Source organism: Acanthochromis polyacanthus, chromosome 9, assembly GCF_021347895.1.
Source record: "Acanthochromis polyacanthus isolate Apoly-LR-REF ecotype Palm Island chromosome 9, KAUST_Apoly_ChrSc, whole genome shotgun sequence".
Lineage (NCBI taxonomy): Eukaryota > Metazoa > Chordata > Actinopteri > Pomacentridae > Acanthochromis > Acanthochromis polyacanthus.
The window spans coordinates 23,754,493-23,780,674 of NC_067121.1; the positions used below are offsets into that span (position 1 = coordinate 23,754,493).

At 43.5% G+C, this 26,182-nt stretch overlaps 1 protein-coding gene across 1 annotated transcript in view; it reads left to right on the forward strand.

Annotated features, from left to right (window-relative positions):
* The first annotated feature begins 935 nt into the window (after positions 1–935).
* The window catches only part of LOC127535609 (zinc finger protein 521-like), a 39,566-nt gene continuing 14,319 nt past the window's right edge, over positions 936–26,182 (forward strand). The window contains exons 1-3 of the mRNA XM_051953964.1: positions 936–1,640; positions 8,988–9,044; positions 15,839–16,039. Coding sequence (XP_051809924.1) covers positions 1,601–1,640; positions 8,988–9,044; positions 15,839–16,039 — 298 coding nt within the window. The 5' untranslated portion in view covers positions 936–1,600. The remainder of the gene's footprint in view (positions 1,641–8,987; positions 9,045–15,838; positions 16,040–26,182) is intronic.

Genomic DNA, 26,182 nt, shown 5'->3' on the forward strand with positions numbered 1-26,182 from the left:
TTTTTAGATGGGGGCCTCTGGCAGAGGCTACCTCCAGCCTGTGGAGGGGAAGAGTGCAGAGTGAGAAGCCCACTGCAGGACTCCTCTCTGGATCTCATTTTCACATAGCAGGGGTAGTATGGGGGCCTGAACATCATCCACGTGCAGGTGAGGGTGTATTCCAGTGCAGCACTGTGGAGGCTTTGATAGGAGAGGAAAGACAGAAATAGTTAATATTCATCTGGTTAGTGTGTGATTTATACTGAGAGTGCACCTGAAATGCTGAGAAAATGAATTATAAAACAAGGAAAATTAAAGAAGATGAATCCTACTAGAATGATGTCAAAAAGAAGGGGCTGTAAGACATTTTCAACCATCTATAAATGTTTATAATTTGACTAAACAGATATTTATGCATAAATAACATGCACATAATTTGGGAAGGGATTAATTCTATTCCATGTAATTAATAACAGGTAAACAAATCACCCGTCTATATGTGTGCTCATTGTGCCTCAATTTTACGCGCGCCATTCCATGTCATATATGTCAACAGCCACACAGAAAAATGTCTTTCTGCTTAACCATTTCTACCAGAAGGGGGACCAGTCCGTCTGCCGTAGACGGAGAGTGGCCGACGGCGAGCTGAGGCAGAGGAGACGCCAGGGTGAGCAAGCCGACTTTGGGTTTAGAGTTCGACTCCGGATCCGGGGACCAGCAGATCCAGCAATCCGCATCTTGCCATGATCCCTAGGATTTTAATCATGCCTCTCTGTCTGTGTGTGAGTGCAGGCAGGCTGACAATGATTTCCTCAGTGATTACGTACAGAGCGAGTCCCTGCGGGGTAGGGGCCCCCTCTGGAGCCATCCTGATGGCTTTGGGGGCCTTGCTTCCATTTTCCATTATTATGTGGACTACCGGAGCGACAGCGCAGTCCAAGACCTTGCAGGTTTGTGATGAGGAGGGAGCTTCCATCTTCTCTCTGCTTCTTCATCCTCTTTTAAGAGCAATTTAGACGTAGACTTAGATCAGATTCAGAACCTAATTCATGATTAGCTGACTGGAGTGAGAAAAGGAAGAGTCTGCAATAGTTTTGATGCTGTTAGGTGGATATGAAGTGAAAAGTGTAATTATCATTTTTCCTCCTTTTTTTCTTTTTGGTTTTGTTGCATTTTTTTTTGCACTCTCACAGGAGGCGTTTTGCTGATGTCTTTCTCACGCGGATGCATTTGAGATGAGAAGCGAAAGGCAATTATTCCGCTTTTATTTCTAAACGAACACATCATGCCTACACGCGTGTGTGTTTTCCCGGAGAATGGACGCGCATGACGGGATTACTGTATTCTCACACTTTTCCCGACACCCAGCTCAACTAAATAGAGTCGCCTATATACCGATCGGGCTAATTGGATTTTATAACATCCACCTACTCATCACCAAATAACAGCAAAACTCGTGTAGGGACCGCGCCGCCAGGGCTAACTTGCACCTTTCTGTAATGGTAAAAAGGCAGCCGCGGTTTTGGTCAGTGAAATTTAGAAAGACTACATCTTTAGACTATCCCGTCCTACACCAAATTGTCAGACAGAAACTGAGCAACTTCAGCGTTTTTTCTGTAGGATGTCGCGCCGCAAGCAAGCTAAACCAAGATCACTGAAAGGTAAGTGACAAGCCTGTGTTTGGTGGCTCTCAAAAACATTTTGCTTTTTTTTTTTTTAGAGGATGACAATATTAGCGTGAAGTGAGACGCTCCAGAAATGTAACTGTCTCTCCTGATTTCTTTATTTCTATTTTTTTTTTTTTGCTTTTACGCATTTTCCAAGTGTTCTTCCTGTAAATGTTGCGCATGAGATCGACTGCATATATACGTACTTGGTATCGAAGAGAGGGGGGATGAAAACAAGCTGATCGGCTTCGGTTGTGACTGGACTGATAGTTAAAGTGTAAGGGCAGGGGGATGTGGAGAAATCGGAGAGCAACAGTGCAGCGCGACGCTGGCAAACATCTGGATGTGTTAAAGACGCTCCTGGTCGGAACTTAAGCCGTCTGATGGAATGGGGCGCAGAGTCACGTGACCCCCCCGTCTGAGAAACTAAGGAGGAAACATTTTATATGTTGGAGGTGAAAGGGAGGGCTGTGGTGTGTCTGTATGCATGTATGAGTTGGGAGAAATTAGTACAGTTGGACACTGATTGGGCATTTTCATTTTTTTAAAGAAAAGTTAGCAACATCTGGATTCAACAGCCAGGCTGCTCAAAGCTCTGTAAAAACACCTGAATTTTTATTTTATCATGATTTTTCACATCTTAAAAAACTCACCACAGCATGTAAGCATATACATAAAAAAACAACATATGTTTTTTTAACCCCCCTTTTAAAAACTAAAGAAGATCGCAGGTAATTTGAGCCACCTTTTCCTCACGTGTGTGAGAGAAAGGGGGAGGGAGAAAGAAATAGAGACAGAAATGGAGAGCAACACACACACTGACACACTCACATATATTCACACATTACTTTTCTCTGTAGCTTTTTAGTAGGGGAGCTGCTGGGTTTTTGGAGGTTGAGCTCCAGTTCATCTGGCAGGCATTGTATTTTGCTCAGCAAATAATTGTCCACAATTTCACATTCCCAGCTTGTGGTCTGTGGACCCCTTTCTCTCTCCCCTCTCGTTCTCGGAAGTCTTCATCTCAAAGGAAGATTACATGGTCTGCGGTAGTACATTCATGCAGCCACCATTTTAAATCAATACCCAGGAGAGGGTGGAAATGTGAGTGCATGCACATCTTAAAATTGTCACATTCTGTTTCCAGACTTGCACTGCTCTATTCACAGTAAACAGCTCTATACATAGATTTCCTATTTCCTCAGACCAGATTGGCATTGACAGGTTTTTTTGTTAGTCGGTGTGACATTTGCTATTCTCAAAAGACATATCACTTATATATAATCGTCTCCTGCCAGCATGCCTACATGCTACAAGTGTGTGTGCGTGTCAGTCAGTGTGTGTGTGTATTCAAAAGAACATCTGTTAAGATTTGTGTACATCTTATGTGTGCGACAGAGAAGGATGCAGGGTGAGCAAATCAGTATGCAAATGAAGTCAGAGTGATGACATTGTTTGTTTTGTTATTGTCACTAAAAATTTAAATTGGAAAAATGTGGTGCACAAAACATCGTGACTTTTATGTCTTCATTCCGACTGCTCGAGCGGAGCAAGAAATGCAGATACGTCATAGATATTTCCCTGTTTTGGATCAGACCCAAGGAAGGCCAGGCAGATGTTATTTATTGTTCTTTGTCTATCTCTTTCCTTGGGGACAGAGATACACTTATACAGATGTCCATAATAACTTTGCTTGTCTTTTAAAAAAAAATAGTTTCTTGACACTGCATTCTTCCTCATTGTTTGCAGGGGATGGCAATGGTTGTTTTACTAGTCGACTTTCTCAGTTTTGGGAAATCTCTAAATTTGTGTCGCTGTATTTATGCATGTGTCTTCACGTGCACACACGTGTGAGTCTGCGTCTGCGTGCCCTGTGCGCTTTTTCAGAGCAGAATACCGTTTCAGAGTTCTCGTTTCACTTTTATTGGTTGTCTTCTGCTGACTTGAGGCAGTGGTCAATGTGGACGGTCCATTTTTTTTCCTCAGAAAGAACACTTTGTTCCGCGTAGGGGAGAATAAACAGAGGTGGCGATGGAACGTGGAGGGAAGGTAGAGCGGGCATCACGTGCAGCGTTTGAGGGACTTGTATGGATAGTATGGACGTGGAGTGCATGTAGAGGAGATGAGAAAATAATGCTGTGACAGTTGGCACTCTTTTTTTTCCCTTGTGTACCCCCAACACACACCCACTTCCTCAGTATTGGCTGCTTGTGGGAGTCAGAGGTTATGTTTTTGGTCCCATCGAGGAAAAGGGCAACATTACAAGTCCCGTTTCAATTAAGTCTGAGAGACAGATCCGGCTACGTTATTGCTTGGGGGAATAAATGGCACAGGACGAGACCATACATCATTCGCTTATATGCAAACACTTCACCCCAGCCACTGACATTTACTCAATCCTGAGCCTTCTACATTTCTCAACTGTAGGCACATTGTAATTTTGTTTTGATGTGCTGAGGCTTTGGGTCAGCACATTGCCTCAGTCAGTGGTGAGCAGCGAGGAAGGAGGATCTCACTCCAAATCCGGCATGATGACTGCCACGTTGCCTGTCCTACAGTACTTCCTGAATAATGTGAGACTGAGTTGATATTTTCATTTGGAGCGCAAATGACACTCTCAGGTCTCAGTACTGATGCGCTCATTGGCTGAGGAGGAAGTTTCCAGGTCTGTCATTTGCATATATAAATATATTTTCTGCACCATTTACTTTAAGTATAGCAATTGTCATGAAATCAGGACTGTGTCATGTACACCTTAAATATTTCATGTTTTGGAGGAGAGGAAATTTGCCGCCACATGAGTGAAGCATTTTTTTTTTTGCTCGACTGTAAAGGAAAGGAAATATTATTTTACACTTTAAATATAAGCCTTAAACAACAAGTTGATTTATGAAATGTGTGCAGCCCGTATTAAAAATAACGCAAGTTAAAATCCCTCTGCAGACATAAACAAATTAGACGTGAAGTTTTTATTTCCGTTCATGCCAGGGAGCTGTGAATGAAGCAGACATTGAAATTTGATCTTTTAAGAAAAAACTAAAACTGACGTTTTTTTTAAAAAACCGAATTTGTCATAATTTGAAGCTTTTCATTTTGTTGAAAAGAAATGCGACCATGTTTGAGATGCGTAACCACTCCCCTTTTCAGACCTTGCAAGTGAAGGCCTGTGTATCAAAGTGTGATGGCAGCTTTAGGTTTTTAGGATTTTAATCAGAAACAACTCAAAGAAACTATTTGGATCTTCATTTTAAACACAGGCGGTGTGTCTAATGTGAGATGCTTTTTAATTTTAACAATTAAATGGAGAAACATACCATATTCCACTCTATTGTTTTTTTTTTTTTTTATCCCCCGTGAAAATTCCTATTAACAGTTGCGTCACTCTCAGTTCATAGGAAGCTGCAGTATTCCAGTCTGTTCGCAATTAATGATCTGTGGCATAACACCCATTAACACTTTTCTAATGTGACACAAAAATATGGTTAGTATTATCATTAAGGAAATTATGATGGAGCCATGGAAAAATCCCATTAGCACGGCTGTCAGTGCTCTTGACATGCGGCTCAGTGTGTTGGACTGGGTGTCGCGGGAGCTGGCCGATATCTCTTCTTATTCCATGGCATGTGTCTCTCTTGTTGTCATGGATTGTCTGCCACATGGAGAAAGAGTTCTGATTCAGAGACAATGACTGATTTCCACCAGTGCTGCAAACGAAATGATACGTTGCTGGGCCCTTTGCGGCTGTCTCATTTGCCTGTATGAATAGCTTTTTTTAATTTATTTTTTTGAGGCTGAATTTGCAATAATTGCATAATGAGATTATTCATTCATGCCATTTTTATATTGCTACTTGCACAGTTGTTTATTTCTTTTCTTTCTGAGAATATGATTTGCTTACACGACATGGCAATATATGAAGGATTACAAATATTATGCAACATGATTAACATGCTCCTCTATTGCAAATTATTTATGACACCAATCACCAGTTCAAATAATGCTCATTAAGAAAGTTATTCATGTGCAGTGTGTGTCCTCCCTCCCTCCCTTCCCGGCCCTAATTGAGGAGGGTTGACCTCTTGACCCGAGCTAAATTGAGTTGTAGTCCCTGTGGCGAGCGTCTCCTTCTCGGTCAGTCAGGGCGGATTACACAGCCATTGTGTTCGGCACTGTATCGTCCAAGCTGGCTGTAACCAAGCAGATGAGTCACGCATATCCAGGAACACACTCAGGGCTTTTTTTTTTATGTCTGAGAAGTGCTGCGAGATACCCATGTACTGAGGCAGACACACACACAAATCCGCGGCAGCCTTCATAAAAAAGCACAAAGACGTACAGTATTTATACACACATGTTTGCATGCACACACACACACACACACACACATTCCTCACTGTGTTCCCTTACACAGCAGGAATTGATTTGATGGATTAGAAAAGGTCCACGCTGCTGTGAATTTGTCATCGTTTTCTTATCCATGTCTATTAAGTCATTAGTTGTTGTTTTTTTTACAGCTGTGGTGTCTCATAGTCTGTGCATGTGTGGATCAGTCTGTTTTTTTAATATATAGTTTTGTTCAGTATTTTTTTTAACTTCTTACTCCGTGTTTTTTTGCGTCTTGTTTTCTGTAGCAAATTTATTCATTCCTATAAAAGCAAAAGTAAATATCCCATCTTGGGAATTGTCACTCACAATATAATGACAATTACCCTTCGTTCATTTTTGTGTGTGGCCGGTGTGTTAATTAGTGGCCTTTAATGCTGCGCCACTTGTTGTGGGATTATGTTTTTTTCCTGCTCCGCATTTTGAAAATCAAAGGAGCTGTGCTGAAATGGTCCCATGTGTGTTTGGTATTGTATCAACAAAACCTAGCAGCATGATTACAGTTTGTCACCGACTGAGTGATACACTGTACCTTGTCAAACATTAATTAACTGATAGCAGTGATGCATTTACAGCAGTGTTGACTGAGTTGTGTTCAGCTGAAGTCATTATGAGGCGATCATGAGCTTTGGAGTATATTAATTAAAACTGCCCGGCTATTTATATTTGTTCCGTGATGATTGTTGATCAAATGTCCAGCCAGTATGAGACATCATAAGAGTTTGCCCTTACTTGACAGCTTACCCTCTATGATTGCTCCTAGCTGGCTATTAATTATCTAGCAGACAGGTGCAAATGAGAACAGAATATGCACTGTGATGGAAGTTGTTTACTTTAAATGGCAAAACTTTTAATAAGTTCACAGTGGTGACAAATCATTGCTCAAACTGCTGTAATGTTTAAGTTCTTATGGCATTGTAAAATAGAATTTTCTGCCTGAACTGCCTCATCTCACCAACAGGGACGGTAATCAAAACAAAAACTCCAGCTCCCACCACCAATCTCTGATAGAACCATGGGGATTTATTAGGACCCCCTATCTTCAGCCCATTTAAATGATCCTAGATGCAAGGCGCTCAACAGTGCTAGAGAAACTCATTAAACTCTCAGGGCGTCAGTCACTAAGGCCTCCTTTAACAGGACAAGGTTTCTCTGTTGGCTGATGCAGTCCTGTTTGGTGGCTCTGGGGGATATACCTCCATGGTGTCCAACTATGTCTGTTCCATCACTTTTAGTTGATTTAGCTAATTAATTGCCAGACCCATGACCGTTTGTTTAGCATATTTTCAGTCTGCATCAATTTTAATTGTTACTGGGGGAAATGTTTCTGATTAGAGACGTTCTTATATGTACTCAATTTAATATTGGCATATGTTTACAAGTTTATTTTGAATCAAAGCTTCTCATAGGAGTTCTTCAGCATCTCAGTTTTGGCTGGACGCGGCCTCACTCCGAAACATAGTCACTCCGTCGTTTGCCGTCTTCATAAGAAACAGCTCGACACTTTCCTCTTCATTTTTCACTGAGGTTTGACACCCTGCTTGACACTGACTTGTGCTCCCCTGAGGAAAAGGCTTCTGCCACCATAGGATCCCACCTTAATTATGCAAAGTACAGGATATTTTGTGCGATTTTAAAAGTGCGCCAGTTTCTGCTTTGGCAGTCACTGCCACACTCCCCTACTGGGAGGTCCTGTCAGACTCCCCCTTCCTCTTTGCCCAGGAAAATGAAAGACTAGAAAGAAAAGACATAATGGAGAATGCATTTCAACTGCAGGGGTGGAACGCAGAGGCGTAAGAAGTCCTCAGTGAGGCCCTCATTTTACATGGAACAGGTGGGAGACTCTTTTGTTCTCTTCCCGCTGTTAAAATCCATTTCATTTCTTGTACTTGACATGCCACAAGGAAGTCTCACCAGTTCCAAAAAGGCTCCAATGTAAAAGGTTCCTACCTTTTACTAAACACAAGTCATGTCTTTCAAGGCCGGTGCTGTTGTCAAAAAGTCAAAAGTGGTTTAGTTGCCATGCACCTAATGAGCAGATCTGAGTGCCGATCAAGCCGTCACTATTTTGTCACCCACCCTGTTAAAGAGCAAAAGCACTTTGCAGCTGCTTTGGCTGTTATGATACATTGAGTGAAAATACATACATACTATATATATTTATATATTTATATATATATATATATATATATACACACACACACACACACACACACACTTTCTCATTCAGTGTTTTTTACTTAATTATTTTACACATTGTAGATTAATACTGAAGACATCAAAACTATAAAAGAATACATATGGAATTATGTTATGAACAAAAAGGTGTGAATCTTCAGTATTAATCTACAATGTAGAAAATAATGCAAATAAATAGAAAGCATTGAATGAAGTGTCCAAACTTTTGACTGGTTGTGTGTGTGTGTGTGTGTGTGTGTGTGTGTGTGTATGTGTGTGTATATATATATATATATATATATATAAGAAAGATACTGGAAGTTTTGCGTTTAAGTTTGGATCTCAGTCAGGTTTAGCAAGATCCATATTCATACTGAAATCTACAAATCTTCTTTTTGATACCATCTAATTTAGCTAACCGGCGCACTGTACAACCTTCTTACTAACGTAGTCATCAAGGTGTTTTTTACTTGGTCACTGTTGATGTTGGGAGGATGTTTCATGGGAGACGTTCATAATTCATCACGTCATTACCCAGTCCAATATGTTATTTACGTGGGTGGTTGTTTGCCTTGTTGCCAAACCTCATACATATGAAAGGCTTGTGTGGATTCCCAAACCACAGGTTGAGCTGTCGAAAGCTGCTGAAATCTCTTGGAGTTTCCATATAGAAAATCTCAATAGTAAATAATAAAAAAGAAGGAAATCTCAATGTGTCTAACTTGTTTTTCACTGTTAACTGTTTCTTTCCCTCTATTTCTTCCCCCTCTCTTTTTCTGGCAGTAGAAGACAATGTGACAGAGGACCAGCACAGTCCCGGGCAGACTGCCATTCCAAGCGGTAATGCTCCATTTCATATTTCATCATTTTCGGCTGGAAAGTGGATCATGTGTCTGTGTGTGTGTGTGTGTGTGTGTGTGTATGTGTGCGCGTCTGTCTGTAAAATCTTTGTTGGGACCAGTATGATATAAAGTATGTGTTTCCTGTTTTTGAGGTTTTTATACTGTAAACTGCATGGTCGTATGTGTTTTTTAGAGGAGAAGGACAGCGTGGTGTGGCTCTTTTTCTTTTGTTTGTGTGTTTGTGTGCATGCATGCAGGTGTGCTTATAGCTGTCCTTGTGTTCTTGTGTGTTCTTCCCCGCTTTTTTCCAACTCTTTGTTTCCCGGCCCTCTGTATGATGTAGAATAGAGCTACGCAGATGAATGTGTCCTGTCTCCACGCGTGCCATTCACAGTGGCCCTCCAGGAACAGAGCGGTAATTCAGGTCAGGCTAGCAGAAAGCCCCCTATGAATGAAGCCTGCTCCTGATGCACCACACTGTATATTTTCATTTCATTTGTCTCTGGTAAAGGTTAAGTCTCAGGCGTGGTTATTTTAAACCCGATATGGATGGTTTTGCCCAGCAGGCTGGGGACCCTGGGTACTCCTAGGCTGCCACATTAGTCCAGCATTTACCCATAGCTTTCTGAGTGTTCCTGTATGGAATACAGGAGCTGCATGCACCACTACAAAACATCCCAGCTTTCTCCAGTCTCTTTTTAGTACAGTACTTTTAATTTTTTTTTTTTTTTTTTTTCAGTGTGTGTTTGTGATCTCTGCAAAATCTATGCCTCGGTATCTTACAGGTATTTAGGGTAGATTTGAGATTCTCAAACCGTACCATGTTTAGACAGAAGCAGGTCAATGCCTGTTATCTTACTATGCAGAAAGTGCAGTTTCTGACTTTTTTCTCTCCCGATTGACCCTTTACTCCTGATCAGAAATCCCAGCAAACTTTTTTTTTTTGTTTATCTACAAAAAAAAACGCAGAGCAATATCTCTATCTGCTGCTGTGTTAATGTGTATTGATAGGAATTGGTGGGTGGTTCTGTCCAAAAAAACCCCAACAAAAATCAAACAAACAAACCAAAACTGCCTCCTTAGCCCTTCTAACCTCAGCTCAAGGGATGAAGTACTGGGCATAAGAGGCAGACTCGCCTCGGAGACCTCCTGTCATCCAGAGCCAAAGCAGAGCTAATGAGTGTGCCTGATTACAACGACCCCCTCAGACACACGAATCTCCCCTCTCCCCGTCCCTCCACCACCTCCATCTCCAGAGTGAGGGGAGACAGCCGCCACATGATCGATGTCTGCCTGTGGAGAAATCAGGAGGGCGCACAAATTAATTTCTCACTTTCCTCATTTGACTTCGTCTGACTGATTTATTTTTTAACCCCCTCTCAGGATGCGGCTTGACGAATGGTCAATAAGAGAGGAGATGTTTGTCGTGGTAAACTTTATACGGTGCTGCGAGATTTCCCTTGCCAATTTGTCACCTACAACTTTTTTTAATGTTTCACCGACATTCGTGTGACAGAAGGTCCGTGTCATAAACAGCAGCGATTCATCCTTATGGTTGAACTAACGTCCAAACAAGGCCTTACAACGTGAAACTGAAAAGCAGCAGAAAAGCTTACCTGATTTCCATGCATTTGCCACATTGATGGAAAGGGCCACAATAGCCATTAGACTTCTGACAAGCTAAGGGCTTAATCAGACATGGTGTCAAGATCTGTCTCATAAGTAGACCCCCAGTCGTGCTCTTCTGCGACTCTGCGAGCATTCTGCAGGCCCTGCATCCTGTTTCTCATTCATGTTTGATATGTAGCAGAGGCAAAGGAGAAATGCTAACAAAAGAGGCCCTCTAAAAGATAGACAGTATTATGCATAGTATAGAGGGGCAGGAACAGTGTGATATCTGAGATTTAATGAGGCAGTGCGCTTTTTTACCCAGAGAGTCTGGAGCAGGCTTAAGATCTGCAGCTTGGCTTTACCACTGCGCTGCCTGTGTGTAATTATAACCACATGCTCAGTGCTTTTTCTTCTTTTTTATATATACATCCCTTTCTTTTTTCTCTCTTTCTGTCTTTCTCTTTTTTTCTCTCCTTTTATTTGCTCTTGGCTATGTCAGATTGAGGCTGTTTTTTTTGGAAGACTGTGTCAGCTATGCCAAAGTGGAGTGGACTGAGGCAAATAGAAGAGTTACAGAGATCTGAAGGGGCGTCTGGGTGGCAAGGTGCTGTAGTGTAGAGTAGTGCAGCGTAGTGGTGCGGCGTCTGAGACTCTGGCTCTGGCTGAGGTTGAGGCTGTCCACAGATCAATGTACTGCAGGGCTCACTACAGCAGGAAGAGGAAAGGACTCTTTCACTCCACCACTTCAGAAAATCATATTCTCTATTATTCATTTCCTTTGATGTTTTACTGCACTAATGGCATAGCAAGGCGCTCCGTTCAATATTATCACTCCCTGTGAGAGAGCGAGTAAGACAGGGCGAGAGGGAGAGAAAGAGCATTTGGTATGTTCAAATGTTGTTTCTCATTCAGCCGCTTTGATTTCCATTCTTCTTTTGTGTGCTCATATCTTTTTTTGGTGCCGAGATTTTAACGGTGGATGATGCCGTCTGTACACCTGTGATTATATGCGCCGCTTTTCTTCATGTAGTGCTCTCTGCGTTGTGTTCACTGTTTGTTCTTACTCCTCCTGTAATTGTTTGGCACCTTTTTCCTCTCTCCGTGCCACTCTCATCTTTATCTCAGCATGCATCATGAAATTTTCATAAATTTACCGCATGTTTATTTGTATATATATGTAACAAGGTGCGAAAAGATTTTCTGTCAGTGCGTCACTTTGAGATTGTAATGTGTTTAGCGCTGTAAAAGCGACGGCTTTTGACGAACAACTCTGCTAATTTACTCTCAAATTTCAAATGCATCAAATTATTAAACAACAATTAGTCCTTAATATGAATCTGGAGGGCAAGCAGCAGATAAATTGCATGTGCCGACCAAATGAACACAGACTCCCCCCATGTAAAATCTTGATGATCGTTAACAATCTGGCAAGTGTCAAGCTCACAGCCTCGACGTCGAATCATGACATTCTTTAATGATGGGGGATCAGTGGATGTGACGGTTTAAGTGGAGAGCCCCAAATCCCATCCACACAGAGGAGGATACACTTGGAGGCACATGTGGCATTAGAATGTAGTGTGACCTATATATGGTGGGTGCTCTGCAAAAGTTTTAGATTTTTAAATAATGAGGTGCCGGCAAGCGTGTGAAGGTTATTCAATCTTAATGTCCTCCTATTTCTGACAGCCTCCCTCACTCTGATAAAGGAGCGCGCTCACCTTTGATCAGGCCTGCCGACACGTGTAGACAGAAGCTGCTCGCTGGTTAAAATAAATTCTTAATTCGAACTTGGGGGTGGGTGGTTGTAGGGTGGGTTGCCAGGGAGGGGGCATCATAAGATCAGGATCTCCGGAAAATGATGGGGAAATGAGGAGATGGGTGCGCTGGTAATGATGTTTTTGACACCAAGCTCTTTCATTGCACAAAGGCAGCTCCATCAGGGTTTAGCCTGATGGAGCTCGACATACTGTATCTACAGGCAAGTAAGAGCATATCCCTCGGTGAATACATACTTTTTGCGCTCATTATGTTGTATTCGAATGAATTCCGGTTAGAAACACCGACATCCGTGACGCATTGCTTTTAAAAATTTGCGTAGTACCCACAACAACTTTTCTCAGACTCTTTTAAACGCCCTCGGAGCTGTATTTCATGTCATAGCTTAGAGTTAGCCGTAAAATCTCCAGTGAGGTTAAAAGCAGGGTTCATGGGCGAGAGTTAACTCTTTATATTAAAATTCTATTGAGTTGCAAGCTTTGCGGCTTGGCCAGACTCTTAACTTTATCGCTTCATATTATTTTCCCCTATTCCTGTGTGTTCATCCCTTCCTCTCTCCCTGTGGTCAGTGCCTCCACCTGTCTCAGTGTGTGGGCCAGACAGTGGGGGATGAGTGTAGGCTTCCCTGCTAGGGACCACGGGTCCCTGGTGGGGCTAATGGAGCAGAGAAGAGAATATCAATTAAAAGGTTATAAATATTTAAGAGGAGAAATATTCAATAATATAAGGGTGGGGGGTCCAGGAGACTCTTCAACTCACAAGATGAAAGTTGTGCCATGATAAATGTCACTAGGCACCATAAGAGACCATAAGTGTGTGTGTGATGGATGGATCTGGACTCAGACAGATATTACATGGCCCTAAAGATGTCAATCACCATTCAGATTCCCATATTTTATTAGCCCAGTATTAATGTGCTTTTAGTGCAATAAGGATTGAAAATTCATCCCCCTCATGAATAATTTCTCAGTCACTGCTATGATCATCTTACTTCGGGCTGATCTTATCAGAACATGGATCAGCGGTCACTGTAGCTTCTCCTCACCGTCTACACCAACAACACGAAGCTGATTATCGAAATTAAGGAGCATGGTTGGCTTGATGGAAAACTCTCAATATGTTGCACATCTTCCCCCAATATTCTACATGTGATTGTCAGCCATTCCAAGCATGCTGGTATTGATCTGCTGTCCAGCCTGTAGAGACTGGTAGAAGAGGATGTCCTGATCTGATGGATTACTGTATGAGGCCCAGAGGCACAGGAACCTCAGTATTGATGTGGCTCTTTAATCCCAGGGTTGGACGTGACCTTGCCATGTCAAACCCCCACTCCTACTTTACAAACCACACCCCTCCCTGCAAACATGTAGCAGTTTACACTTCTAGCGCCGCATCACAGCGGTGCACCGGAGGTCACTCAGCTTGACCAAGCACACTGACCCGACTTGGATTCACTGGAAGTTGTAGCTGAAACTTGTCGCCTAAAACAAGAGAAAGCAAAAGAGCGAAAATCAAGCTCTTTAGTTTGTGAGCAGATCATATTGTAGATGATTTATCTCCTATGGAAAACAGCATTAAATAAATTTGCATTCAGCACGGAGAATTTATTATTTCAGATTAAACATAAAATGCTCAAATGTAGCCATCAGTTGTTTTCTCTGACGGTACCAGGCTGTAATATTAGAGAAATTAATGATTCATGAAGGCCTTTGGAAAGAAAAAATCAAAGTCTTAACCTCCTCCACAGGCACCCTGTAAAAAAAGACATGAAGTGTTCACATTTCAGTGCATATTGTGAATTCTGTGGCTGTGTGTGTGGATGAATCATAAGTCTATATTGTGTGGCTTTTGGCCTCAGTCAAAAGTGTTTCCCCCAGAGCAAGAAAGGCCTGCATCTGTGAGGATTGGGTTGGGATTTTCATTTTCTTGAAACACCTTCTGTTCTGTTCTGCATGGTCCCACTGGGGACCACAGTGCTGATATTTTTAGAGGGCATGTTCCGAGAGCCTCAGTCGCCAAGAGGGAAGGACAATGGAGGGTGTGATGTTACATCAATACTTGGCGCAAGTGGGGGAAAGGAAAAATCCTGGGTGGCCTTGATGAGTTCTGGAACGTCTTTCCTCAAGGAATTTCACAGTTTAAGAGCACCCTACAGAAGGAGGACTTAAAATGGCTGCCCAAGTGTATATACACCCAGTATATGTACACCCACACCTGCACACATCGGTGCCACACACCCCGTGTCCTCAGGCTCTGCTAACTGTGTGCTAGGCAAAAAAACAGACTTTCTCTTAACGTTCCCCTCCGGAGTTTCCAGACAGGCTGAGGAACTCTTGCATCAGTGGGGCTTAAAATGGCTGCCAGTGAAGTGTAAAGGCTCTTCTCCCCCTCAAAGTGTAACCAGGGTGACATGATTGTTTGATTGTGAATATGGCTTTTTAATCAGTCTTATTGTTAAGCCTAATGGTCACAGCGGGGGAGAAACAGGGCTGCAGGCCATGTAGCCTATTTATGAGATGCTGTTCCAAGCTACGCTCGCCTTGCAAGGCTTCTGAACGAAGATGTTTATGGTGCCCTGCAAGTGAGCAACGCAAGGTTTGATTTGCTGTCAGCATATTTTAGCATCACGTGAAGAACTTCAGATCGGGCTGGTAATTTGAAAAATGCTTCCTAGTCCTGGTTCAGGGTAGTCAGTCGCCCACCCCTGGCACTGCTGCAGCACAAAGCCAACAAGAGACAAAACTGCAGATGGATTGAAGAATATTGATGTGTGCGACCCGCGGCTGCCTGCGAGCAAGGCTGAATAATTTAGGGAAGTGTGTCGTGACGACATCCTAACACACACCAATCTCAGTTTTGTGTGTCTTACTCTGCTACACTCCATACATCCACAGTTCTGGTCTAGATGTCTGGATAATATGGCAAGGTCTGTCTCTTTTGATAGATGCTGACTGATGCAATTCAGCACTCACTGGCAGAATTTCATATTTCTTTGGTCCAGCCAAAACTGCAATCCAGGATTTATTAACTACACATATTCCCATCAGTCTAGTTTCATATACTGAAGTTTTGCTTGGGTGAAGCAGGGCAAACACAACGTAAAACCATTTCTAATAACAGGAGGTGTGTGTGTGTGTTAGATTTGTGTGTGTGAGCACTGTGCCACCTTCTCCTCCGCCTGTATATCTCTCACCCTCACCTGCCCAACAGTTCTGTTATGGCATGAGTGGTTGAGTTACAGAGGCCCAAATTGAACCTGCATTTTTATTACAGCTTTTATTATTGTTTTTATTAAATCCAGAGTCTAGAAATCCATTTTATTGTCACCCAGAGGAAGCTGTAGTGCCTCACTGTGTGGGTCACCCCTCTGACTATGTGGTGCTGTCATTTCCTGTGGCTTGGCAGATCCAGAGTGCGCCCTCGAGAGGGCGGCGGAGGATGGTGAGACCGGGCGTCTGAGGAAGAGGCTGCTCTCTCCAGAGGAAGGAGAGGAGGGAGAGGAGGAGGACGAGGAGCCTGCACTGCACAGCTGCGACAGCTGCCGGCAGGTGTTCGAGTCGCTGAGCGATCTCACCGAACACAAGATTAATCAATGCCAGCTGACAGGTAAACAACGTTCAGCCCACCGAGCCTCCCCTCCACTCTGCCACTCAGCTCTTCTCCCACTCCCACTCTCGCTCTATGCCTTCACCAGAGAATATGCCACGCTATGTGTGTTAGTACACTGCACCAAGGGAAGCACAACACCAGACTACCAGTTTTCTTGGTAGATATCCAACATCGCAGGCCTCACAGATAGAGCACTTTATTTATATGTACTGTACATCAATATCTGCAGCAGTGACACGCAAATAGGCCTCCACACATCCTTATGTATAGATAACAGAATGTGTATTTATAGTGTAAGCATTGTGTCCTTGTCTGTTTCACACTTTATACAGGGCCATAGTAGTTCTAACATTTCCTTGATAGTGTGTGTTAATAGCAGGCAGCCACTAGGTCCCACAGTTACCAGACCACCAACTGGAAGCAGATCCTTGCTCCAGGAAAGTCCCTCAGCTGGTCCCACTGCTAGCTAGCTGCAGTAGTAATACCTAGTGGGACTGAAAGAGAAGGATGCCATTGGCAGACTGTGTCATTGACCTGTTGATGGATGAATAGGACTATAAATACCCTGACAAGGTGGCAGACAGAACTAATGATGTGAACTGAAGGTTTCCATGTGCTTCTCCTGGACTTGCTGTCCTCCTTTACACGTCCTGATGGGCCCGTATTGAGAAACACCATATGACACACATTTCCCAGTGTTTAGTCACAGACCTTGTCTCTTCCTACCTTCAGAAGTGGAGTGTAAACTAAAATGTAATACAATTCTGTTTCTGAAGCAGTACAAAAGCTACTGTTTATCATTTCAAAGAAAATCTAAAAGATGTTCAAGAGAATGCCAGTTTAGTCTCTGTTCTGTTTACATTCAAGCACAGTTTGATTTCATATTTTGCAACCCACAATCAGCAAACCACAAATTATAGGTTAGCTCTCCCACGAGTTTTACAAACATTTTCCATTAACTGTAAGACAGACTCAGGCCCTGTGTTTGTTTATGTGTGCACTCTATGTGTGTGTATGTGAGCGTGTATTCTGCCATTGGTGTTAGCTTAAGCAGAAGTGCATGCACGTTTCATTGCAGGAGTGACTTTGTATGCGCAGATGTTCTTGTTTACACATATGTGTGCCTCGGGTGTGCTCATGTGTGTTCAAATTTTTTTTTAAAAAGAGTGACACCCAGTCGCCCAAAGGTGTGAAAATCAATGCATTGTTCACTTTTGGAATACTGTCATCCAACAAAAGCATTCATTGGTTTGAGTGAAACTAAGTGCAGAACCTCGTGTCGCTCTTTTTTTTTTCTTTCAATCTAACACCCAATTCTGTCAAGCCATCACAGATTTGCGGACAGTCTGTTTGGGCAATGTAGAAAATAAAAAACACAAAGAGCATTATTTAAGACATACGAAGACATGTTCTAAACCTGCTTGATTTAAAATTCTCTTTTAATTGTTCCTATTTTATGGTGTAACATTGAGGAAATACTAACCTTATAAAAGTTGGGTGTTTGATTCAGGGGCAGGCCTTTCATGTTCAGCAGCATTTCAGAGCGGTCATGACTGACTCAGCCATATTATTTTTTTTCTATAATTAAGCCTGTCTTTTATAAATGTCAATCTTACGGACAAATAACTCTTAATTGCTCAATGATGAAAAAAAACGCAGTTTGGATAAGAGCCCCTGTGGAAACCAAACAAAAGAATCTAATTGCCATTAGGGTATTGTGATTGTGCAGAAACACTCTATTAGTATTCAAACACAGTGGGAGAAAAGAAACTTCTAGATGGCATACTAAGTACTTTGAATATGTGTGTGTGCGTGCATGTTTGTGTATTCTCCGGAATATGGGAGGAGATTTCCTATGTGGCATTATGTAGACATCCATGACCAATTAATCTGCCTTACATCAAGTCTCTACTCACAGATGGATCCTTTATTAGAACCATTTTCTAATCAAGCAGCAGCACCTGCTAAACCCTCCATTTTTACAATTTCAAATGTTTTATTTTTGGTAAACAAATTGCAGAGCTTGACTGGAACCAATCCACATATGGAGATTTGCTCGCCGACAGAACTCGACTCTTTTTCTCCCAGCTAACAGCTCATAAGCATATACAGTGTATTACCAGAACCAGACATGCCCGTATACACCCATTACCTCACGTGTTATTTTCCTGGGCCTCATTATGCTTTGCGTCTATGTTCCACAGTAAAACATAAGTTTCATAAGAGCGCTGAGACAAAACAGGCTAAATAAAGTCTAAACACATTCTAACTGCATGTCGACCACGCCCGACGGACAGAGAGAAAGAGAAAGATGTTACATGTCACTGCGATCAATGGCGGCCATTGTCTTCCCCCCGTCTGGCAGAGGTATAACACCTTTCCATGCACTTAAGCCGTGACCACTGCAGTGCGCTAAGGGAGCGCATGGGTATGGATTGCCTCGTGTCCCCGATGCGATCGGTGCTATTGATCGCACTAATGCTGGACTGCGGAGGAAGGCGAGAGCCTGAGAAAGGGAGCTAGGGAGAAAGAGGGAGATGGGGAGAGTGAAGGAGAGAGAGTGCTGCAGGAATGCGTCCCCAGGGAGCCCGTCTTGGGCTGGGGCAGGGCTTCAGGAATGCTCCCCAGGAGATCCCAGTGAAGGCTAGGGCAGGGCTGGAAGAATGCTTCTCTGGAGAGTTGAGAGTGGAGGCTGGCTGGGGCAGGGCTAGAAGAATGTTCCCCCAGAGCACCCCTTTAACTCTGGGGCAGAAGTGGAGGGGCTCTGTGGGGGGAGAGCGCTCCTCCGTCCCCCTCCGGCTCCAGGATGGCTGCGGATCAGGTTTCCGTGTGGGGATCAGCATCCTGCCGACAGGGCTTTAGGCTGCCCTAGGGAGGAGACAGGAGGCTGGAGGCATAGCTATTCCATAGGCCTTTCCAAAAACACTTCACAAATGCTTTGTCTCACTATCTCACTGTCTCATTGTGTTGTCTGTACACTCTTTTATTGTTACTGATCCTTCGTGGAGAAAGAGAAACGGCGTCCGTAGTTTGACTTTTGTTCTCAGTTGGCACAAGACATGTTCATATGATACGAGATTGCAACGGTAGGCAAGGAAACATGCCTTCGGATCCGCTCGCCAAAGAAATACCTTGCTCCTCATCTCATTTCTGCTCGTGTTTACTAGCTAGCCCACACTGTAAATAAAAATATCACCTCTAGCTCAGAGTTTAATTCAAAAGACTGCGTTTTCACACAGCCTTTCACTGTCAATTCTTCAATTCCGTGTCTCTGAAGGTATTTGAATAGCCTAGTGCACACATGGGCTGTCAGCCTGGTGGCCATTCTTTCATTACGGGTCCAGCTCCCTTGAGCAACACCTTTTCTTGTGTCCTTCACTAGAGGAGGGGCATGGCTGCTCCCCCCAGAGAAATCCGTGCCCTGCTATTTTAACCCTCTGTGAGATGACCTTTTTAATAAGTGTCTTTCTCAGTTTTCCTGCCGGCCACTGTGCGAGCAAACAGAGCATGTCTTCTGCTTCCCTCAGATAAAGGAATCAATCAGAGAGGGTGCCACAGAGAAAGAGAGAGAGATAACTGGGCCATATATGGATTTATATTATGTAGATTTCCCCTTTCTTCATCCCCATAGACATTGCAAAATGCACTCAGCTTCAATAAAATGCATTTCAGATTTATGAGAAAAATACAAATGAAATACTAATACTCAGTGAAAAACAATAACATCCCGCCACAATGCAGAGGATGCTAATATAATAGAAAAAGTTTAAACAAATTTCTAATATGAAGCCTCTGCTTGCGATGGCGAGACAGACAAATTTTTTAAACTCACTGATATATGTTTTCCCACTTCCATTCCTAACCACGATATGTTTGTTTGAAGCGTTTGAATTCATTTACATCAAGTCTTTGGGTCAGCGGCATGGAAACATTCAGTAATACCCTCAACTATGAACAGACTCCTGGCAGTCCATGTTTTGTACTAACTGTTTCCAACGGGCTCCTATTGGTTGTACTGGGGGTTTTTTTCAACTAACTTTGTGTATTGATCCAACAGCTGCTTTGTGGCTGCCAAGAAGAATGTGCCAAACTGCAAAGACTTTATTTGCTTCAAAAGGGCTCACATAAGAGGAAAGCGACATGAGCAAGACCTGATTAGCCGAACTCTGAGCCACTGCCGTTCATCAGAAATTCTGCTGTGTTTTGCCGGGGTGTCTTGCGACATCCTGGTACAAAGAGCAGCACACTGATTACAAGGCTTTGAAAGGAGGAGAGGCGGTCAGGGGAGAATAGCTACTTCTGGCACAACGCAGCCACTGAAAAGAGACCTCATGCTAGAGTGAGCTCTCACAATTGGGCTTGAGTCTTTCCTGTGTATGCGTTTGTGTGGGGGGCATGTTCTGTGTGAGTATCAATGGGAGAAAGAAAAATAGGTGTGGAGAAAAAGAGAGGTAGAGGAAGAAAGTGAGAGAAAGGTACTGTTAAAGTAGATGTTTGACTCCATGGTACAGCATCCCCGTGCGTTTCCTCTTTGTGCAACAGTGCCGGTAACGTTAACAGGAGTGTCATTAGGAATTCAAAGCATATGCCCTCGTGAGGACGCCCTCTTTCTCTCTCCCCTGTGCTTCACACCGCACACATTATGCACTGTATAAAGTATTTATTGGTCTTTGTCAGACGAGGGCTGCATTTTTCTGCAGAAAAACAATCAAAATAAGAATAGAGGAGCTTGCATTTTATGCTTGTGCTCGTGTATTTAAGGCACAAATGACAATGGCCAGCACTGCAACTCTTTGCTTTCCTCATATTCACATCCCCCTCTGTCTAACGCACTCTTTCCCTCACGTGTTTGCTTGTTCAATCAGTCATCCGCTTAGGCATGCAAACACACACACACATACAAACACACACACACACAAACCTGTATTAACGAGCACACACGCACATTCTCCCTCGCAGCACCTGCGTGCTTGCACTTTGCATTTTAGACGACACATAATTCATCGCCCAAGGGGCTAAACACATGCTGTGACTTCATCCAGTTGACCTCTTTCTTAAGTAGGTAGCCACAATAGCAGGGATGACATGTGGACAAAACAGAGATAATCTGTTGTACTCACCCAGAACTACACACATTTAGTGAAAACATTATATCAGCGACATTGTTGTTATTTCCCCCTCCACTATGTAGCATCCCTTTGAAACTACGGACTATAGTTGTATGACAATGACCGGCCCATGGAACGGTTGTCTCGGTTTCTCTTACACTCCCTTCATCTCTCCCTGGCCCTGGCTCTGCCTGCTCTTTGTTCACTCTCTTCCTCAGCCTGCAAGTCTTTTTCAGCGGCACAAGCAGAAGAATGGCACATTAAATCTTAATAGGACTGCGTCTGGCCGTGTTGAATTGCAGAGCGTGTTAAGCCGGCGCTTTCCTCCCCCTTGGCACACGCTCGTGGAAGTGGAAAACAATTGAATAAAAGAAACCGCTCCCTCACTCTGTAACACAAGTGACTTCGGCTGCTCTGCTGAAGCTATGAGATTGAACTGACTCCCTCACAAATGGCTTAAGCCCTTACTGAGAAACTGTAGCATAAATGACATTAGTCCTTTTCAAGATGCATAGGCATATGTGGAAGGCACACAGAGGATTTACCTGACCACCCACAATCAGGCTGCAGCAATATTCCCTCCCGAGTGACAGCTGGAAAATACTACCATGAAACTCGGCACTTACTGGATATTCTTCAAAATACAGACAAATAAAATAGAGAAGAACAGGACAAAACTAGCCGGGAGAGACAAGTGAAATTTATTGAGACAAGCACATAGAAAGAAAGGGGAAGTTTAAAAGGAAAATGGGTTGGGTAGGAAAAGACAAAGAAGAAGAGCGAGATGCACGTTCATGGTAGGGGAGAGCCAATCTTAGTAGCAGCAGCAATGTGAGTCCAGGCCTGCTTTGTAAGGCAGTCAGAGGTGGTAATTAGCCAGTGATGAGTTGACTGGTTGTGTGTCCAGTGCTCGGCACTGCTGGGTGGGGCTGTGGGAGGTAGATAAGGCCAGCAGTGGGCTTATCTCTGAGAAGGACAGGCACCAGGCCTGCCAGGCAAATCCACCCACAGACCAGCCGCATTTTATTAACAACATCATTAATGCCAGACAGGTTATGTGCGGTGGCTCGGAAGAGAGACAGGAAAAAGTAAAAAACAAATAAAGTCTCAATTCCTGCTTGGCCGGCCAGTCTAAAGTACATAGGCACCGGTTGACGTGTTTTGAAAGCAAGGTGCTTGTGGAGATGTTTACCAGGTAGGCAGCCAACGGAAGGGCACGGAGAGCGAGCTTGGATCTTACCTCTGGGTTTTGCTCACTCTCCTCTGGGTCCCCAGAATTCAAATGATTTTCTTTTTTCTCTTTCAAACGTGGGACTGCTCACCAGAATAATGATGAACCAGATACAGAGAAACATAACTAGGCACAAAGAAAAGGCAAAAATATATTTTAAAAAACTTCATGGACATTCTGGGCTCAGTTTTTAAGCAAATGCTTTGTGAAATGTTGAGGTTATTTTCTCTCTCTTCTCTATGAGGTGTACAAGGTTTTGGTTTATTCTTTCCATTTTTAATTTATAGAATGGTAAAAAATGCATTCATTATAGTTGCTATGGCGATTTGTAGCCATCAAATTCCCTCAGTTCACATGTCACCATAGCAGGTGTCAAATGATCATTCACTTGTGTCAACAGTGTTACATAAAGAAACATATTTTAATTAACATTTTGTACTAGTGCAACTAATGCTAAAGAGCTTTCAGTGGCAGTAGCAACAGGATGAAACAGGGGTTTGAGACAAAGACAAGTTCACCATTCAACCTGTCCCTCATTCACAGACACCTAAAAGGAACATTCACAGGCTTTTGAATCGTGTTCGTCAATACTCCCTAATGAAAAGGTCAGGGTTTTGCTTATGTCTGTATGGAAATGTACTGCACATTGATCCCCATAGGGCTTTTTCCTTAGATGGCTTTTGCCAAACTCACCAGTAATGGGAGGAAAGGAAGGAGGGAGCCGGAGAACGGTGGAAAGACTGACCAGTGCGACAGGTTTATGTCTCCCTGCAGGCCGAGTTCTGTGGAGCGGGCCCACAGGAAAGAGCAGAGCCAGCTGTGACGGCATCCTGCTAGCCACTGTGGTTTAGGAGCTTTGGGGCTACACTATCACCGACTCAACATTTCCCCCTCTCCGCTACCCCTCCCAGGGGTTGTTTTTGTTGGCCAGGGGGTAGTGTTTGGGTGGGGGCTGCTATTGGGCTCTGTGGAACAGCCACTCCTAGACTTCAGGATATGGGGAGTTAAGCCACCCACAAGGACAGGGATTCTCAAATATCATGTGAAGTAACACATTTGTTCCTCAGTGCTAATTGCCATTTTCAGACTGCAAGGTGGGTTCATAAATTTAGTTTTATGGGCAGGATGGGTGTCGTTTAAGGTCTCCAAGGCCACCAGCTGGACTACGCTTTGGCAGAGGGAACAGTGTGTGTCGGTACAGAGTGTAACGGCTTGACAGTAAAGCCATGCTCTCAGGTAATACAGAGATGTCCTCTTAATGTTAAGAGCAGTGGACAGCAGGGGGCCCAACACCTCAGAGAATGTAAAGGTCATTCAATCTATTCCATCTCCAGCCTGTCTAGCTGATCAATCATACTGGAGGAGTCAATCGATTTGATCAGAGAGCCTCTCCTAAGAGATGGCCTCCCAACGAGTGGCTGGGATTCTGTGAAAGGCTGCAGAGCGTGCCAGCTTGGTACATGCCTCCGAGATAAACCAAGACATTAAAATCCCTGATTAAATAGTAGCCCACCACCTGTGGCAGCCATTCTCTAAATAAGCCGCTGATTCAAGATGGTGAAGAACATCTACTGTTACCGCCACTTCATCATGCTATCGAGCTCGATCTATATGCGTCGCATGTACACAAAAATCAGATCAACAAAATCCTGGAAGACTGACTGACAGTCAAGAGAGATTGGGCTGTAGTAAACAGAGTGGTAATCTTTATATTAGGACATTATGTGCCCCCAGTCAAAGCATGATGCATCTTTCTCATCATGAACTTGGTTTGTCGAACATACCCCACAAACAAAGTCAACAGACAAAACCATCTTGTGATTGGATTTTAATCCAATTGCATTATTATTCAGGCCTCCCATTGGCCATTCATTACTCTCACATGGAGCCTGTGTGGGTTGTTATCACCCAATCAGGCTCAAGACTGTATTCTGCATCCTTTAAACCCTGTGAGCCTTCCTTCTCTCTGGGCCCGCCAACGGAATACCTAATTCCAAAGTAAACTGATTGCTCTCTCCAACAAGATTACGCTGTGATGATGTTAGCCAAATGAGACCGCTATTCAGATGCAACCAGGGCAGGCAAGGATGCTTACCGCAAGATGACTGATCAGCATGTTAAGAGAAACAAGGTTGGGAAAAAAAAAGAAACGGAGGAGAAAACGAGGGGCAGAAATCGAAAGAGTGTGAGAGAGTTGTGTGCGTGGGGGTAAGCAGAAATGTAATTTGCTTCTCACCTCAGGCGACTGGGCTCTGAGGCCAGTAAATATGCAAACAAGCTGAGCCTGGCCATCAATATGAAGACCCTAGATGATTACTAATCTCCACCGCAGAAGTAGATTGAGGTCTGTTCAGCAGTGCCATGCAACATGAGGGGGGAAAAGGGAGGTTAGAGTCCAAACTCCATCTCCATGTTGGCCCCCAACATTATGCACAGTTTGGAGTTATGGGTATAGTTGACCTTCATTTTGAGGAGTAATATAGTATTTATGATGCATACAAATCAGTAATACTGTAGCTGCAAAAAATATAGGTGTCTTAAACCTGCTCTGTGTTGCAAATGTTTTTGAAAGGATACATCAATCACAATGTGAGTAGAATTCAGAAACTAACGCTGTAACTTTTCAGCAACTTTGAACCTTGTTCTCAACTCACCCCCGTCTTTTCATCATAGAGAACTCCTTGTCTGATATGAGCTCTTAGACGTGCGGCACAGTAGTTTACCAGCCCATTGTCATTCCCCATCCGTAATCCGGGATAAAAAAACCTATGGGACATGGACCAGTCTGCAGTCATTAGGTGTGTGCGTGGCTTACCCAGACAGCCAGATAAACCAGATGCCTCGGGATGGCCAGGGGTCATCTCTCTGTGAGAACGCGTTGTTGATGTCCTTGTTTCTCTCCACCTCTTCTTCGCCCGTATTCCTCCTCTCACCCCTCTTCATCATTCCTTCTCTTGCTTTCTTTCTTTTCTTTCTCTTCCCTTGATTGCTCTGCACAGTCATCACAAACACAGGTCCGTGTTGGAGCTTAGCAGTCGAAGAACCTGTCAGCTAAAGGGAAGGAGGAAAGGCAGACAGGGGAGCTGTCTGTGGCCCTAGGTTTAATGCCTGAGGGTGTACTACGTGTGGAGGATAGTTAGTGCAGAAGGACACACCGCAGTCTGCAGGTGAATCCTCTCATTTTGGGAGACTTAATGCATTTGAATCATCACCTCTAGGGGGAAGTGTTATGACTCTCTGTTACAAAAGGAACCTTGATATAAAATGCAGCAAAAGTTGTGTTTTTTTAATGTCTATTTTTTCGCTTTTTCTAAATGCAGCAGGAGGGCCATGTAAGAGGAATATATATTCTAAGAATGTCTTCCCACTCCTAAACATAATTGACTATTCCTTGTATTTTAGAGTGTGTTTCCAGCATTGAGCTTTACCCTCTGCAGTGAGTGCACAAGGCTTGAGGATGTTTACCTGGCATGGTGCCTGTTGTAGCTGCCCTCCTGTTGAGGAAAAGCAGGTCAGGCTATAGCTTTGTGTTTGTTTGTTTGTTTGTTTGTGCATGTGAGCGTTTTTGCGGGTGTGTATTAGGCTGTGAATGTGTACGTCTTTGTGTATGTATTCATGCGTGCGTGTAGGGAGGAGGAGGAGATCATTAGGATAGAAAGAATCAGAGAGCGCAGTACATTCAGTCAGGGAAAAAGCAAGATGTATCTCCAATGTAGGCATTTATTTTTCAGGGGAGTATAGGATGGTCAGTTATAGGAGGTGGTGGATGAAGGGTAACTGGACTCTCAATTCGACTAAACC